General features: G+C 46.0%; 1 protein-coding gene across 2 annotated transcripts in view; it reads right to left on the bottom strand.

Moving 5' to 3' along the window:
• cntfr (ciliary neurotrophic factor receptor) overlaps positions 1-18,288 on the bottom strand; it is a 138,136-nt gene that overhangs the window by 27,053 nt on the left and 92,795 nt on the right. For both annotated transcript variants that reach the window (XM_080530264.1, XM_080530265.1), the window contains exon 4: positions 1,883-2,000. In XM_080530264.1, the coding sequence (XP_080386390.1) occupies positions 1,883-2,000 (118 nt within the window). The remainder of the gene's footprint in view (positions 1-1,882; positions 2,001-18,288) is intronic.

Genomic DNA, 18,288 nt, shown 5'->3' with positions numbered 1-18,288 from the left:
GCTGTGCTCCCTGGCATCAGGTCTGGTGGTGGATGAACAACCTAGCTCCAGACCAAGGCTGCTCTGTGCCTCTAGCTTGCCCCAGGGATATCATCTGGGCCGGGGACACCGAGGGCCCATCTCCCTACAGATCCTTTGATATCAGCTCCCAACCCTCCAGCTACTGCACTATCCAAATGCTAGCTCCACATGTCTAGAAAGGTCTCCTTATTACAGTATGCTACACTGCAATGGTCTTTCACTGTCATTTCTTTTCTTTTTTTTCCGTTTTATTGAATAATGGAATAATGCAGGTACGATCCCAGGGATAAATAACATCAAACATCTTTAATTACTATTGTTTTCCAGATATTTATTTCACATCAATTTTGTTGTTGTTTATGTTTTATGTTTATGAGAACATGTGAACACGCACGCAAGCACACACACACACACACACACACACACACACACACACACACACACACACACACACACACATACACACACACACACACACACACACACACACACACACACACACTCCCCTAATATCACAGACTGGACTATGGAACCAATGGGACTGATAATGCCTATTGCACTTCTCAATCGGAACTTCAGTTAAATTAAATTATGCCATGGTAATCTTTGCTCTGTAATTATCTAAGTAGGGGGAATTGAAAAGTAGGGGGAGTTTAACTATATTTTAGAGACCGAGAATCAACAAGGAATGCAGTGGTCTTATAGTGTAGTTGATGACTTATTAATATTAAACGTATTAATGTTCACCTAAGTGGTAGTCTAGGCTAGTCAGTCTAACCAAAACAGTGTTATATGTCACCATAACAGCCGAGTTCTGCGGCTAATTTTACTAAATTATTATTCTAATGTGACATATTGGTCGTACAACATTAATGAGGTTCCACCCGCTGTGAAATTACCCCCCTGACTTTTGTGTTTTGTAGAATCTATTGGCAAAGAATGGCACCCTGTAACCCCTTCCCTCTGAGAGAGAGAGAGAGAGAGAGAGAGAGAGAGAGAGAGAGAGAGAGAGAGAGAGAGAGAGAGAGAGAGAGAGAGAGAGAGAGAGAGAGAGAGAGAGAGACAGGGAGAGAAAGAGAGAGAGAAAGAGAGGTGGAGATGCTGAACAGTCAGACAGGAGATGACCAGAAAGAGAGAGGAGAGAGAATGATGGCGGACTGACTGACAGACAAACATGCAGACGGGCAGACAGACAGACAGACAGACAGGCAGAGAGGAGACAGACAGACAGACAGACCGAAAGACAGACAGACAGACAGACAGGCAGAGAGGAGACAGACAGACAGACCGACAGACAGACAGACGGGCAGACAGACAGACAGACGGACAGACGGACAGACAGGCAGAGAGGAGACAGACAGACAGACAGACAGACCGACAGACAGACAGACAGACATAATGTGAGAGAGAAAAGAACACGGACACAGAGGGAAGGAGAGACAGAGATACTTGTCCTTAGAGAGTCCTCTGGGGTATGGCAGAGTGTCCTGGCCTCAGCACTCCCAGCCAGACAACCCTAATCAGTCTGAAGCAGACAGCACCTGACTCCATATATCACTGCACACAGCCATCTTCTCCCTCCTTCGCTCCCTCTCTCTTCTATTTCTGGCCCTCTCTACCATTTTCTCCATTTCTTTCACCCACTCTTTCTCTCCCTTTTTCTCTCTCTCATTTCCACCTTCTCTCACTTTCTCTCCCCTTCTCTCTCACTCTCTCCCCCCCTTTCTCTCTACCATCTCCTATTTCCTTCCCCGTCATTGTCTCCGGCGCCCTCTCTCTTTCTCTTCCCCTCCTTCTAGTCACCTCTCTCAGAGAGGACACAGATAGTTCAAAGAATAAACAGGAATAAGAAGATGCTTACTGGACGTCGACTTCGAAGTCGGTAGGGATGGAGGTGGGGTGCTGGAGATGCCAATTGCAGTAGAAGCCTTTGGGGTAGGTGTTAGAGCGGCATGTCACCGTGGGTTCCCTCGGGGGTGCTGCCGGGGGGAGAGGGAAAAACAGAAGAGAGGTGTTGAGAGGAGAATCATAAATACTTTATAGGCTGCCACTCAGGTGAGTAAAGAGAGAGAGAGAGAGAGAGAGAGAGAGAGAGAGAGAAAGAGAGAGAGACGAGAGAGAGAAATAATCAGTCTGAGAGTGAAAGACACGTCCCAATGTTTTGTTTGTCTGTGTGAGAGTGAAAAGGGAGAGGGAGGGAAGATGAACAGGGGGAATTGGATTGGATTTTAAAAAATAAAACATATCAACAAGAGCAGGTGTATTTGATCCCATAAGATTGCACATGGACGTTTTAATAATGAACGCACTTCAAAAATGGTTCTCCATGTAGAGAGGGGTGAGAGAGAAGGGGAGGAAAGGGGGAGATGATGGAGTATGGGGAAAGGATAGGTAATGGGGGGGGGGCTGAGAGGAGAGAGATGAATTAAGAAGAGGAGATGAACGAGAGGATAGGAGAGGGAGAAAAGAGAGGGAGGAATGAGAGAGGGAGAAGAGGAGGAGAGGTTAACGAAAAACGAGAGCAAAGAGAGGTTTAGCGTACAGAGCAGAGAGAAAGAGAGAGAGAGAGAGAGAGAGAGAGAGAGAGAGAGAGAGAGAGAGAGAGAGAGAGAGAGAGAGAGAGAGAGAGAGAGAGAGAAAGAGAGAGGCGAAGAAATACCAGTCCTGCCCTCCTCCCAGATTAGCCCTCTTTTCTTCTAGCACCAGTGGACCATGCCCACCGCTGCCAAAATTGAAACTGATGACTTGGGCCTGTTGCCCTGGAGATGCATAACATTACCTTCTTCTTGCTTAGCATGATGTGAAATGCAAGGGAGCTTAGCCATGATGGCTGCCTGCATTAGCCAAAACTCCCATCTGGCTTGCTTTGGCTCAGAAGCAGACAGCAACACAGAAAAAAAAACAAAGGCTCTTTAAACTCCCGACTCTTTCAATTTCCTTTGAGCTTTGATTACACTAAACACTATATTAAGCTGCTAGTCTCTATGCACTCGCCCTGTCTTTGCTACTAATTGTCAAGGATTTGTCGTTGGATTTTCTGAAGGGTAAAAAGAGCAAATGGTAGTAAGTATTTTGGGATCTGTGTCTAGAGGAGGTGTTACTTAGACATGCAGACACACATTTGCCTATGCACATGAGTAGAAATGTGCACAGCCACACACTCAGAAAGACACACACACATGCGCACACACACAGAGACAATAAAGTGATTGACAGGCTGCCAATCTCATGCCAGAGGACATTAGATGACACGATACAGAGCATCAGGTGCATCTCAGCCTCCTCATCTCTGTAGGGAACACACACAAACACACACACACACACACACACACACACACACACACACACACACACACATACACCCAGACCCACACTCACATTCACACACAGACACAGACACAGACACAGACACACACACACACACACACACACACACACACACACACACACACACACACACACACACACACACACACACACACAGCGGAGAAAATTAGCACTGTCAGTCAATCTAATCAATGTGTGAAATCAACACTAACTACAGATCACATTCTAAAGTTCAGCCAATCTACCTCGATTAACGGACACACTAATTAAGGGGCATCTCAATCAATCAACACCTAAAGTCATTCCCTATGCCGCAGTCTCTCTGAACAATCAGATAAGTGGGTAAAGCCTAGGCAGGACTTCATTGGCATCAATCAATTCCATGTCATCCACTTTCCAAAACACTTTAAAGTTCTACACGGCCAACAACACAGGACCATTGGCAAGTTTACAAAACATCAGAATACGGGGGAACAGAATGGAATCAGGTGAAGAAACAGCTTACAAGCGTTATGCTACCCTTTTCTTCCTGCCTCTCTTTTTTGTTGATTTATTTGTTACTTATTCTGCGCTGCTGATTCAATTCATTAGTCTTTGCGAAAGATCAATCGCACCATTACACCATGCCCTTTGATCAGGCGGCGCAAACAGTTCTGGAGAAATGAAATGACATCACCTCGCACTCAGCAGGCATTGTGATGTTATACTGTGTCCTTATTAACAATGACTCATGGCTCAAAGGCTTTTTGGAGTTCAATTCCTGATGGAGAAAAAAGGGACAACAGCAACAAAAAGTAGAGATATAGAAAGTGTGTGTGTGTGTGTGTGTGTGTGCACGACTGTAACACAGTGCGTGACCCGACATTCCTCTAGCGAGTCGTCCCCCTGTGCGAGTCCGCTTCCTCCCATCAGGAGGTAACATTCCTCCATAGAGCTCTGCACCACGGGAGGCCTTCCTCACCCCCAGGGCCAAACGGGCATGCTGACAGCTCATCGATTCAACCCTGAGAGCTACTCTATACCCACACCGGAACCCCCAGAACAGCCTATGAGAGGACAGCAGCAACCATCTCAAAGACACATTCTCCCAAACATGTGAAAGACTGCATTCTCACACCCAGAAGAAAAAAAGCAGCCCCAAACACAACAAGATTGCTTTTCCGTGAGCGTTTGCAGCCTAGCAACGATGTCATTGTTCCTTTTTGTACTTTTTTTAAGGGGGTTGTGGGGGGAAGGGGGGGTAGAATTTTCCTACGATGACAAAACAACAAAGACAAATCTCACTCGTTCTCTTTTCAATTCACTGATTTCATCTGTTCCACGGCTTGCGAATATGCTGCTCATGCAACAAAGATTTATCAGTGGAGTTTTAACAGTACCTACAAATAGATGCAGACCCGAGGCCAATGTGCAATGTCCTCTGGAAAAACTTTTTACTGAACGCTCTTCAGAATGCAATCATGATCTGGTTACAAAAGACTGGGGAACTTTATGAAATACAGCCTTCACAAACTTTGGGAAGGAGTTAAAACTCATATGCACTCAGTCCATTAAAATGGTTGTGCCATGTATGATGTATTGAATTGGCATTTTCCAGATGGTGCTAAATTAGGCTTGTCATGGAAGAGGTCATAATGATCCTGAGGCATCTTGTCACATTTAGAGGACGACAATGAAAAACGAACACAACAAGTAGAGAAAGTCCACTCTGTCTACTCACGAGGGAAACTGGAATGAGTCAGTTATTCATCCTTCCTTCCTTTACCATCAGTCCTTATTCTCCATCCTTTCCTTACACTTGTCCACTACCCTACATATATGTAAGTGCATAGGATTGGTGTAAGAATGGGGTTTTGAACCAATCCTATGGTTTTAAAATCTGTGTAAAGTGGACAAGTGTACACTTCAGGGAAAAGGAATTGGAATTGGGTCCCAGGAAGAGAGATTTCTGCTCCCACAAGGTGCTGTGAAATTGATTCTGTGAGAGGGCTTAGCCATCGGAGATCCTCAGAATACTGATGTTGAAAGGATAAAAGGATTACAACAAAACAGTATATACTCAGAATGCTGAATAATAATACTAATAATAATAATAATAACGGTGATAGAGGACATCCTTGGACACATAGGCCTTTTTGTTTGAAGGTGAAACAGCACACAAAACAGACTCTGTGGACACCCATGGGTCTCTAATTATAGAGAAATCTAAGTTGGAGGTGACCTTTGAAGTGATGTGTACTGTAAATCACTACATTACCTCACCTCTTATTAGACCCACAGACACGTCAGGATCAAGTGTCGCATATATCATCCTACTAGTAGTATAGTATAGTATACTATATAGTATAGAAGTATAGTATACAGCAAGATATACTATAAGAGTTACCCACTTTCTCTTTAAGGTTAAACTATGTTCCTGTATTCCGCCAAAAACATTGAGGATTTTAGACTTGGGTGAAATACATAGTACCGTATACATTTAGGTACTTTCAAACTTGGTTACAATGGAACCAATTGAATGGCTCCTAAAAATGCAAACACCAACGGCAAATCTAGCACACCTCAAATATATAAGTTCTCGACCCAAGTCTGACGGATAAACACCACCGAATATCCTTGAATCTTAATGATGCATTAGGTCATAGCCACATGTTGATGGTTTGTGTGAGGTATAACCCAGGGCCAACCTAGCGTGGAGGAGTGGTGGCTCATCCCTCCCTGTCCCTCCTGCCTGTCTCCTCTGTTATCTCTCCCACTTTAAGGAGCTGTGAAATGAAAGACATTGTTTCAGGGGTCAGCTGAGAAATGTCAAGCTGCCTGCCGACATGAAAGACAGACAGAGTGAAAGGTGAAAGGGGGGGGGGTTGCCTATCATGGCCCAGCGCTGAAGATCTGGCCCAGGGTGGAACGCACCCCCCCCCACCCCCCTGGCCTGACACCGTTGGCATCCCAGGAATGTCCTTCCCGACTGGAAACAGCCGTGAGATTGGAAGGGGGAAAGAGGGAGGGAGCATAGGGAGAGATACAGCAAGAGCATACTTATGGAGGGGGAGAGGTGGCGGGGAGGGGGGGTCCCTAGCTGAGGATTTTTGACCCCCCCCTACAGGGTGTCAGACACAGGAAGCAGCTCTCATTGGGACCGGAATTCAACCATTACCTGATCACTTACCGACCTGACAAAGAGCATCTCCTTCAAACACTCATACTTGGGGGGCTGGGGTCGTGTCCCAATAGTCTTTCCTTTATTCCTTGCATCCTCTCTCCTTGTTTCCTTCTCAAAAAGCATTGCAGGACAATATCTGAGAGGAACCGTACATCTTTTTTTCCTCTAATGAGTCTTGAAAAGGAAGAAAGGAAGAAGGATGTGAGCAATAGAGGGCAGGCTACTGTGACACACCCTGATGTTTTGGCGTAGCTAGGTGTTGTGTCCTTACAATGGACACAAGGTTTGATTTCGACTCAAAATGCATTGTTATGGATGATGTGAGCATGTTTAGTGAAGAAATAATCTAAAACAACCTATTCCTCTTGTTGGCTTTCATTGCATATTTAATGTAATAATGTGTTGTTTATTGATATTGGAAATAGATAAAATACGAAATGACGATATCTATAGATTGCTATAGTTGTTTGAGGGAGAGGCTTCCACATGTAAATTGCTCTTTCTGTTTCAAGTTGATTCAAGCCAGTGAACACACACTTATATTACATCTTCCTGTATGTAGGTCACACTTGAATTACTTCTATTCAATATTAGTTTATAATCACTTCCCACAATTCAAATAGCACATGTGACAGGGTCTGGTGAAAAAATCCTCATGTAGGCCAAAGTAATTTTTCTTTTTTTTCCAGATTATGGCAAGGAACATCGCTATGAACATGTAACTGCATGTTTAGCACATCACACCATGCTGATAGAACATCAACATGCTAAAAACACATAACTCCACATAATTAGATGATCACACAGTTCTTGCTTTTACACATGTCCTAAAACATACGTTTGTTTACAAGCCATGTATCACTTACCCAGTAGCCTACAGTAGCCTATACAGTAAACAAGTATTTAGTGATCCTAAAACTGTTGTTTGTTATATCGAATGGGCTCTTCAACAGTTAAACTTTGGTAATATTGGAAAAAACTGAAAACACAGTTTTTCTGTCATTTGCGCGACTTGAGAATTGTCGACATGCAGACCTTTTCACTAGACCGTGTCACATCTAATTACACTGCATTTTGAATATGTTTGGCACATCTTGAGGGTAAATGAGACTAACTGAAAACTGCTTTGTCAGCCATCTACAGGTGTGTTTTTAAATTAGGCAAAATGTCTCTTATTTTTAATATGAGCTGAAGAGACATTCAGTAACATACCCATGCAGTAATATTTTTTAATAAGGTTGCGTATATGTCCAAGTTGGGATCAGGTCTTTAGTCTGGAGTCCAATATTGCTGTTATGGAAGCCCAGGCCTTTCTCTCACCATGATAAAAGAGGGAAGAGATTCTTGTATGTCTCCATTTTCTCTTGAACAGTTCATTGGACGCTTTCACTACTCTGTTTTCTCGTGATTCAGAAAGGGTAATCCATTTCTTTAAAGAGTTTCATCAGGGAAAACTCCAACTCTCAGCATTCCTTGGGTCTTGTTAATCAAATCCCAAAGATTGAGTGAGGAAGAACTCTTACTTTCCCTGTGAATAAATGTCAGACAGGAGTCTCATGAAAACATGATCCATTGAGGAAATGCCTCTCCTGTAACTCCGTGCCGCTCTGCACCGCAGGGAACGGACTCATCCTTGAACTGGCACACTCCCGAATGCCGCAACACATTCCTGCTTTTCATCCAATGCCTGTTGTTCGATATATGTTGGGGATCATAAATCGTGGCGAGCTGATAGGAGAGGAGAGGAACAGGCCCTGGTGGGGTATGAGTCGGCACTGTGCCCCAGACAAGCCCCCACAGTCGGCTGTAATGAAACGTTCCCACAAAAGTGCCAATAAATCATGGATAGCATCAGGGTCTGATGGGTAAGACCCAGGGGGTGGAGGGGTGGGGGTGGTTGAGGGACTCCGAAGATGGAGGTGCCCTCATCGATTAACCAGCCTCAAGCTCCCAGTATCCCTCTCTCTGTCTCTGTCCAATGAGGACACAGGGAGACACTGCATGGGGAGACTACTTTGACCAATTCTATTCCCCCCTTCACTTAAACATAAATTGTATCTGTTCTGCTCGTCCTTCTCCAGCAACCAGTGAGTGAGTGAAGAGGTGAGAGAAATGAGATAAAGAGAGAAAGATGAAGGAAAGCCGGCAAGCCTGGTTATAAATGATATACCAATGCTTCCCGAGGGCAAATGCATTCTTTGCCGTGTGGCACATAGCGATAATAAATCACGCTGTAATACACTGTATACTGCAAAGCGCTAATAATCAATTTAACTGCAAATGCCTAAGAAGAGCACAGTACGACACTCTTCACACTATAAAACCATGAAGGCAAACATAAAACGCTCCCCTGTATGTGCGTCAGGGGATTTTACACCCCTCATCACATCTGTGCTATCAACTCGTCTTTTAAAACCAACAATCCAGCATCCCCGTAACTTCTGCGTTTCTTGCGTAGGGGCTGATCTGTATAGTAAAACCCTGTATAGGCCTAACCCTTTAAGAACCTAACACAGGCTGCAGAAATAAGAATTTCTACAAATACATGATATTATTTTTCTTTCACACTACATAAGCTGGTGATATCGATTCAGTAGTGAAATGAGACAAAAGGAGTTATTTTGGAAAATGGATTCTACAGCTGTCAGCCCTGTTTTATTTCTCCTTTTAAGAGCTAAGACCATGTTAGCACGGTAGCTAGCTCCTGCTTGACGGACACTCTAGGAGTTTACAAAGCAAACCTCTACAGACCTATGAGCACACTCTCAGCCAGCAAGTACTCAGACAAGGGCAAGAGACTTCTCCATATGCCTCAAAACATCAAAGTATTCAATTCACCATCCCTTTGAACATGCGTCTACAGTCCTCACTTGATCTTTGCTTTTACTGTTTGAACTTCTACTACTTTTATTGTTGTTGTTTTTCTCTCTCTTTGTTCTGTATGACATATGATATATAAATAAAGTTTGATTTGATTTTGTTTTGATTCTGATTCTCTACCCCTTCACCACATTCTTGTGGATTTAAATCGGAAAAAAACAGTGGGCAAGGAAGGGCTAGAGGGTTTCCACCATTTCTTGCACCAGTCCTAATAAATCCACTAGATGGATAGTGACTGGGTGTAAACTTCAAGATGAAGGATAGTGAATTGGTCAGTGACATGGTCTGTCTATCTATCTATCTATCTATCTATCTATCTATCTATCTATCTATCTATCTATCTATAGTGAATAGTGAACTGCACCAATTCAGCCACCGTGGACAAACGTGTCCGGGTCTACCCCAACACGAAGCCATGGATGACTGAGAAGGTCCGACAACTGCTCAAGGAGAGGAACAATGCCTTCTCAGCGAAGGACACACTGCTGTACAGCACCACCAGGGCTAACCTAAACCGTGGCATCCGGGAGGCCAAGGCAGACCATAGAGAGAAGATTGAGGAATGCTTCCTGAGCAACGACTCCAGGCGGGTGTGGCAGGGGGTTCAGCACATGACAAACTTCAGCGCCAACAGGCTCACAGCCGCTGAGGGCGACCCCCTGCTGGCGGAAGAGCTGAACTCCTTCTACGCCCGGTTCGACGAGGGGCGAACGGAGGTAACCACAATACAAACACCACTCTCTCCAGCTCTCAGCAGCCTCACCCTCACAGAGCATGAAGTGAGACGCGTGCTGAAGGCAGTGGACCCCAGAAAAGCCTCAGGGCCGGACGGCGTCCTGGGACGGGTGCTGAGGGACTGCGCCGACCAGCTGGCCGGGGTTTTCACCAACATCTTCAACCAGTCCCTGTCCCAGGCCACCATCCCACCCTGCCTGAAAACCTCAACAATCATCCCAGTCCCGAAGAAAAGCACGTGAGCTGCCTAAACGACTACCGCCCGGTGGCACTCACACCAATCATCATGAAGTGCTTCGAGAAACTGGTCCGGGCCCACATAGTCACATGCCTCCCGCCCAACCTGGATCCATACCAGTTCGCCTACAGAGCCCACAGGTCCACAGAGGACGCCATCGCGACGACTCTCCACTCCACTCTATCCCACCTGGAGAGGGGGAACAGCTACGCGAGACTGCTCATTGTGGACTTCAGCTCTGCTTTCAACACTATCCTTCCAGACAGGCTAGTGACCAAACTACTAGACCTGGGACTATCACACTCCATCTGCGCATGGATCAAGGACTTCCTGTCTGACCTTCCCCAGAGAGTGCGGGTGGGCTCCCACACCTCCACAGCCCTCAGACTCAGCACTGGGTCCCCCCAGGGCTGCGTGCTGAGCCCCATCCTCTACAACCTCTACACCTACGACTTCACCCCCGTCCACCCCAGCAACTCCATCATAAAGTTTGCAGACGACACCCCCGTGCTGGGCTGCATCTCGGGGGGGGACGAGGCGGCGTACAGGGATGAGGTGGAGCAGCTGGGCAAGCTGTGCAAGGTTAACAACCTGCTGCTAAACCAGCTAAAGACCCAGGAAATCATCGTGGACTTCAGGAGGAAAAAGTCTGAGGTCCAGCCCCTGCTCATCGACGGAGAGAGCGTGGAGAGAGTCTCAACTCTCCGATTCCTGGGGGTGCACATACAGGATGACCTGTCCTGGAGGAACAACACAGCAGCCATCATCAAGAAGGCACAATAGCGGCTCTACTTCCTGAGAGTCCTCAGGAAATACCACCTCAGACAGGAGCTGCTTGTGACCTTCTACCGCTGCACAGTGGAGAGCATCCTCACCTACTGCATCTGCGTGTGGTTCTCCAGCTGCACAGCCGCAGAGAGGAAAGCGCTACAGAGAGTCGTGAGATCGGCCCAGAAGATCATCGGCGCCCCCCTCCCCTCTCTGGAAGAGCTGTACAACACACGCTGCCTCAGGAAGGCCTCCAAGATCTCCAGGGACCCATCCCACCCTGGGAACGAACACTTTGTCCGGCTGCCCTCAGGCAGGCGGTTCAGGACCATGTCCGCAAGGACAAATAGACTGAAGCTCAGCTTCTACCCTAGGGCCATTCAGGCCCTGAACACAGCAAAGACCTAGGTCCTAGGCCCTGGACAATCTAGACAATTTGATGCAAGTGCAATATTGAAATACAACTGTGAACATTTCAAACCTGCAAACTGCGACACTTTAAATGAATGTGCAATAAGACTATGTGCAATAATACTATGTGCAATATGACAACCCTTGTGTACATAAGTTTCAGAGATAGGAAATGTTAGGATATTTATAGCATAGCATAGAGTACAGCACAGTATTTTATTTGTATAGTATAGTAGTATAGTATAGTGGATAGTGTATATAGCCTTTATTTATGTAAACCAGCTCTTTTCCCTCCTTGTTTTTAGGGTTAGGGTTATCGTCCCCTTATCGTCCCCTTTCAAACCCCCTGTTTCTATATCACTACCTGACAGCTACTCCAACACATCAAATAGTCATCAACTTTACAAAGAGTGCTCTCACTCTCACCACCTCTCTCATCTCTGGGTTTTGAACACTGAACCTCATCACAAGGATTGCAGCCGAGACGCTACCAAAACACCCGTCTGAATAAGGGAGAGAGAGATACTACTACAAGACGGGGAGATTTGTAACCTTGAGGCAATAATTGAAAACTCAGGCTGTTAGTTTTCAGTGAAAACTCCCCCCCCCCCCCCTCTTCTCGAAAAACCTTTTGTACACTATCCATACACGCATCACATTTCTATAAAGGGTGGTTTTTAAAGTGTCTCAACAAACTATACCACAAGCTCCTCCAAGCATTCTTGTGGGATTTCCGTGGATAGGATTGGTCCTCTGACCCAGATCTCAGCGGGTCTTGTCTTGCTCAGAGAAAGTTGTTCTTCACAGGGGCCTTGTACTTTAGAAGACAGAGAGAGGGCCAGATCAGATACTGTATGTAAGGCACTCTTGTTTTCAGCCAGGGAGAAAAAACTGGATGAAGAGGCCCTTTGGATGTTCATATGTGTGTGTCTGTGTGTCTTTGTGTGTGTGTGTGTGTGAGTGTGTGTGTGTGTCTTCTCTCTCACTCTCTCTCTCTCTGTGTAATTAAATCCTGTGGTATCCCTGACTTCAACCCTTTTAAGTATTAGTTCATTACAAACAATCGCATTGGCACATGGTTATTGGCCATCATTATAGGGCCAGAGTCAAACATGTAATCAAGTTGTATACGCCTTCCCTATATTTTTTACAACATGATTCATGGAGTTTCATGTGTCAGTTTGAATGACTGAAAGTGGTTAAGTGAATAATATTGTTGCATGTGGTTTCAAGACCATTTTCAGCCATGGAGCTTGCCAAAGCAGCTTAGCTCAGAATTTCATCTGGTCTTCTGATCTAGCACTATCTCAGATGAGGCTGGTGGAGGTAGAAACCGGAGGATGGGTTCATTGTAATGCATAGAACAGAATGAGGAATAGTATTAGAATGAGGAATGCTATTTGATTTACGATTCCTCATTCAATTCCATGCATTACAATGACCCTATCTTCCGATTTCTGGATCCACCGGAAGCCTCCCCAGTTCTATCTCATAACCAGCATGATACTTGGAGAGATTTACAACTATAGTTAGCTCAATGAGACATTGACAGACGAGAGTGTGTGTGTGTGTGTTTGTGCATGTGTGTGCATGTGTGTGTGTGTGTGTGTGTGTGTGTGTGTGTGTGCATGCATGCGTGTGTGCATGCATGTGTGTTCATGTGTGTATGCATGCGTGTGTGTGTCAGTGTGTGTGTGTCTGTGTGTGTGTGTGTGATGCCGGGGGGCTTGTGTAGGAGGTCCTCTCTAGAGTTATCATGAGGACCTAATTTGACAGAAATGCAGGAAGAAGATGGATGACTGTGGGGCATAGGGCCCAAAGACAAAGGGAGGGGAGAGGGAGGGGTGGAGGGGTGAAAGGGTGGGTGGAGACTTTAAAAAGGCTATAGGCCTGGACCCTTAGCTCTGCTGTTTAGGGGTCTTTGAGGTGCTGGTAATGTTTGGGTGCAGTGTTTGGGTGGTCCAGCGGACCTCTGTCCTGTTTCCCTTCAGCCACTCTGCTCCTCCCTTACTACTCAATGTATTTTTGCTATGTCTGTACACATTTGAGTGTGTGTGCGTGTTTGACACCATTCCTTATTTCATTTCATGCATGAAATTAGCCTGTCCTCCGATTTCTACTTCCACCAGCCTCCACTGTGTGTGTGTGTGTGTGTGTGTGTGTGTGTGTGTGTGTGTGCATGTGTGTGTGTGCGTGTGCGTGTGTGTGTGCGCGAGTGCGTGTGCGTGTCTGTGTGTGTGAGTGAGTGTGTGAGAGAAAGAGAGCAATAGTGTGTGTGAAGAGTTCAGCTCATTAAGTATGTAAGCCAAAGTTAAGAACAAGAGCCCCAGTGTCCTGAATTAGCACTCCAACCTCTGTCTGGATATTAGGGGGGTGTTTTGAAATGGGACTGACCAACTGTCATTCATTCATTCACTGGTAGCCTGATTCTATGGCTCTAGTAGTATGATCTCAGCACCACAGTAACTCCTGGAAAAATCGTAGTGGTCCCACAGTCCCACAGTGGGGGACCAGAGGGCGTAGCTAGTTGACTGTAGCTATAGCTCGATAGCGTCCTTGGCGGCGCACCGCGGCCTGGCTCTAGAGTTACAGAGAGATGGGGACGGATAAATGGTAACCATTGTGCCTCGGCCTCCCCTGTCATTTCTCAGTAATGCTAATCGCGCTAATCTGACAGGGAGGGAGGGGGGGGGGCAGCCCTCGGCAGCCCCCCCCCCCCCGAGGTCCGACCCCCCCCAAGTCCCCCCACCACCACCACCACCCGCAAACCCGCATTCCTGGCCCCCGTGTCATCTAGAGGGAACCGCCGCATTACATGCCTGTTTGTTCCCTTTGTCATGCGGCCTTCCCAGCTATTAGGACAGACCAGAGGGGGGGTGTGGGGGGGGCGGGGGGTCAGGGAGGAGGGGGGTACAGCAACGGGGGAGGTGGTTCTCCCCTCAAAAATCACCGCTGGTTTCCGTCAGACGTGTTCCTTTCTGCTGCCGATCAGTTTTCCTCCATTGTTTCCTGGCTTGCGGTGGGAGTCCACACGCGCGCGCGCACACACACACACACACACGCACACGCACACGCACACGCACACGCACACACACACACATACACACACGCACACACAGAGAAGTAGAAACTCTGCTGTTTCAGGTTTTCTGATTGGCTGCAGCATATAGACAGTCGTAGGGTACTTCTGAGTGAGCACTTCTGAGTTAGCGCTTGAGTTAGCACACTCAGCAGGTGTAAGGTGTAAACTATGAGGTCTCTCTCTTTGTAGAGGGAGTGTGAGATCTGATCTGTCGAGGATGTTTGATACGGCCTGTAGTGTCACCCAGAGGTGTAGGGTACAGTGTCCCTAGTAGAGTGTATAGGATCACTCTAATTGAGTGTGCGTATGGGATGAAATGTCCCTATCAGAATGAGTGTGTTGGGAGTAGTGTCCATCTATTAGAGAGTATGTCGGTGTAGTGACAGATTGTGCAAGAGTGTAATGTCCCTCTATAAGAGAGTATGCTTTTTCTACCAGAGTACAGTATGTCGATGTCGGGTGCATTGTGCCTCGAACAGAGAGTACGTAGGGTGTCGTTTTTCTCTACTAGAGAGTATGTAGGGCGGAGGGTGTAGTGTCTCTTTACAAGAGAGCATCGTAACTTGGTGTAGGTTGTAATGTCCCTCTAGAAGAGAGTATGTACTGTAAGGTGTAGTTTCTCTCTACTAGAGAGTATGTAGGGTGGAGGGTGTGATGCCCCTCTACCCAAGTGTGTGTCCTATAGAGTGTACACTGTGGGCTCTCCCTGAGTGGGTATAGGGATATGGCTCCAAATAGGTGCAGCCAAAATGTAATTGGGCTGAAAATTTAAAAGTCAAGCCACCCTAAACCCATGCTGGTCTGTGAGAGACTAAACCAGCTTAAACTAGCAGGATAATCCAGTCTAGGAGAACCCCCCCCCAGAGCAATTGGAATTCAATGCCGGGTTGGTAAAGCAGAAATGCATGCAGAATCTAACATTGAACCTTGCTAGACGGAGGATACTAAGCATTACACGATGATGAGGGAAGAGCTATGCATGCTGGGAAATGAGTTCACACACAGACACAGCCCGTTGTATCAGGCAGATGAACGACGTTGAGTCACATTAGCCTGTACATGCGAGCATAACCTGTAGACGCATTCGAGACATGAGCTTTGCTGTGAGACATCTTCCCCATCATCAAACACTTGACCGGTAGGTGAACAGGCGAACAGATTAACGGTGACGTGAGTGTGCATCTCTTCAGCGTCTCTTCTAGTCTAGCTCCTCTTCTAATTCAAACTTCATCCTGTTTTCCGAACCGACATGAAACAGCAGAGAGAAGTCTTGATTTCTTTTCTCCATTTCTCCTTCTCTTTCTGTTTTTCAATCAGACGACTGCACGTGGTCTCATCACAGCTAGGACCCCAGTGTGTGGCCAGATAGATAGCCAGCAACAGCCTGGGAGTCCAGGGGTGGGTGTGGGGGGGGTGGTATGGGGTGCGGGGGTGGAGAGGTATTTGGCAGTGTGATAACTGAGACACAGGCCAATTGACAGCTTCATCTATCAGCCTCGCTGATGGACAGCCCTCTATTGGGATGGGAGAGTCTCTTGTTCAATCAGAATTTCAATTGGATACGCTTGCTTTCTGCAGTCTCTAGCTCACACTCTAACCCTGTCCCTCTCTTTCTCTCTCTCTCTCTCTCTCTGTCTCTCTCTCTCTCTCTTTCTCTCTCTCTCTTTCTCTCCCTCTCCCTCCCTCTCTCTGTGAATTTCTCTCAGAGGTAACATTGTTTTAAAAAGGCAGATGAGTAGGTCACAAATGGAAATTGAGTTTTGCAAAAAACAAATGAAGCCTGAGAAACGACGTGTCACTCTTAAACGAAGGGCAGGGCCGTTGAGGAATGCAGAGGATGCCGTTGTATCGGGGGAAACAAATTAGTAATATTCAGAGGAAAAGGTCACAATATGAGAGCAGTGAATATAAAAACATGCATCTCGCCCTCTTCAGGGAACTGATTTACATTAATTTGTAATCTACTTAAAAAACATTATCCTAAGGATAACTAATAGGTATGTCTTGTAGAAAATATGTTATTTTTAGCTCAATGAGACTAGACTGGATAAAGATCCCATTTAAACAATCTAGAGCTACACATCCTGAGTGGAGAAACAATAGTGTTGATGAGTTGAATATTCTGCTGGACCTGTTGAATGTAACAGCATGCTGAATGAAAAAATCCTAATGTATTAGATAGCGGTCATTATTGTCATCATCATCATCATCATCATCATCATCATTATCATTGTCATCACAAACATCGTAGCCATCTAAAATCTTCAACATAATGACTCTTTAACCTCAGTAGAAGGCTCATGCTGAATCTCAGTCAATACTCTGCCAAGACCGAGAACATTTTTAAACCACCTTCTTCCCCAACATAAATTCTCCTGAAAAAGAATCATCAGTTGTATGTATCCTGTCTGTGGATGAAACCTCTCTCAAGGTATTGCTTCTGTATTGTTCTGAAATGACATCACCGATACTAAGGCCACGAGAAGATGGATGTCAGGAATGCATAGCCATGTTGCTCTGGCTCCCTGGCCCAAAGAATGAAGGAATTCCATTGATTCAGCCGGCCATGAATGGACTTCACAGGACAAACCCCTCCTCCAACACCCTGCCCCTGCCCCCTGCCACCACCAACACCACTCCCAACCCTGTCCTCCTCACAGAACCTCACCCACCCTCTGTTTGCAGTACCTTAATTCATGTCCTTTAAGGGAATACGACGAGTCAGAAACACACACACACACACACACACACACACACACACACACACGCACACACTCACACACATACACAGACACACGCACACAAACACGCACATGCACACGCACACACGCGCACACGCACAGACACACCATGGTATTTTGGAGGTTATGATAATCTCTGATTTAGGATTCATGGTCCTCTTTAGATCAAATTCATATGACTGAGTATAGTTGCCTTTTCAGCATCCAAGAAACTCATTAACCTTTTGACTTCATGCGTTGGTCCAGAGTCCATAATGTTTCCTATGTTTATGGACTACACTGCATTTAATACCTATATGTATCAGTTAATGAAGGCTTTCCCTGTGTTCTTTGTCCAACAACAGCCTTGCTTGAACCTAACCCTAACTCACTCTGATTCATCAATCTATGTTGTCAGAGAAACTCAAGTACAGGTATGGAGGCTATGAAGTAAGACGATGTCTCAAATTGAGAACACAGAAAGCAACCCGGCAGACTCGCACAGTTCAACAAAAGGAAAGGTACGCCCTTGACAGACGTATACATCATACCATCCAGGCAAAATAACTACGACTGCCTTCGACAATCAAATAACATCAAGTAACATCTTGAGATAAATTGAACAGAAATCAATTGGATCGTCAAGTGATGGGGAAAATAGGCTGCTTGCCTCAGGGGCGGGCGAGACATCTCGCAGCTGTCACTGCATATTGAATTTAGGGACAGTGTCAGGAGGAGGAGAACAAGGAGGAGGAGGAGAAATTGATTGTATATCAGGCAATGACTGTGTCCAGAGCATGTTCCCTTCATACATGCAGTGAGTGATTACGCCTCCCAAATCAAATCACCGCTACAGGCAGAGGGAAGCAGAGGGAGGGAGGTCCCTGTGAGATGGCTACTTAACGGCCCAAGTGTGACATATGGACAGAGCTGGTTATATTAA

The sequence above is a fragment of the Nansenia antarctica genome (genome assembly GCF_963989245.1).
Source record: "Nansenia antarctica genome assembly, chromosome: 4".
NCBI classification, from domain to species: Eukaryota; Metazoa; Chordata; class Actinopteri; order Argentiniformes; family Microstomatidae; genus Nansenia; species Nansenia antarctica.
Note: the sequence above shows the minus strand (reverse complement) of the source record. Positions and strands in the feature narration are given on the sequence as shown.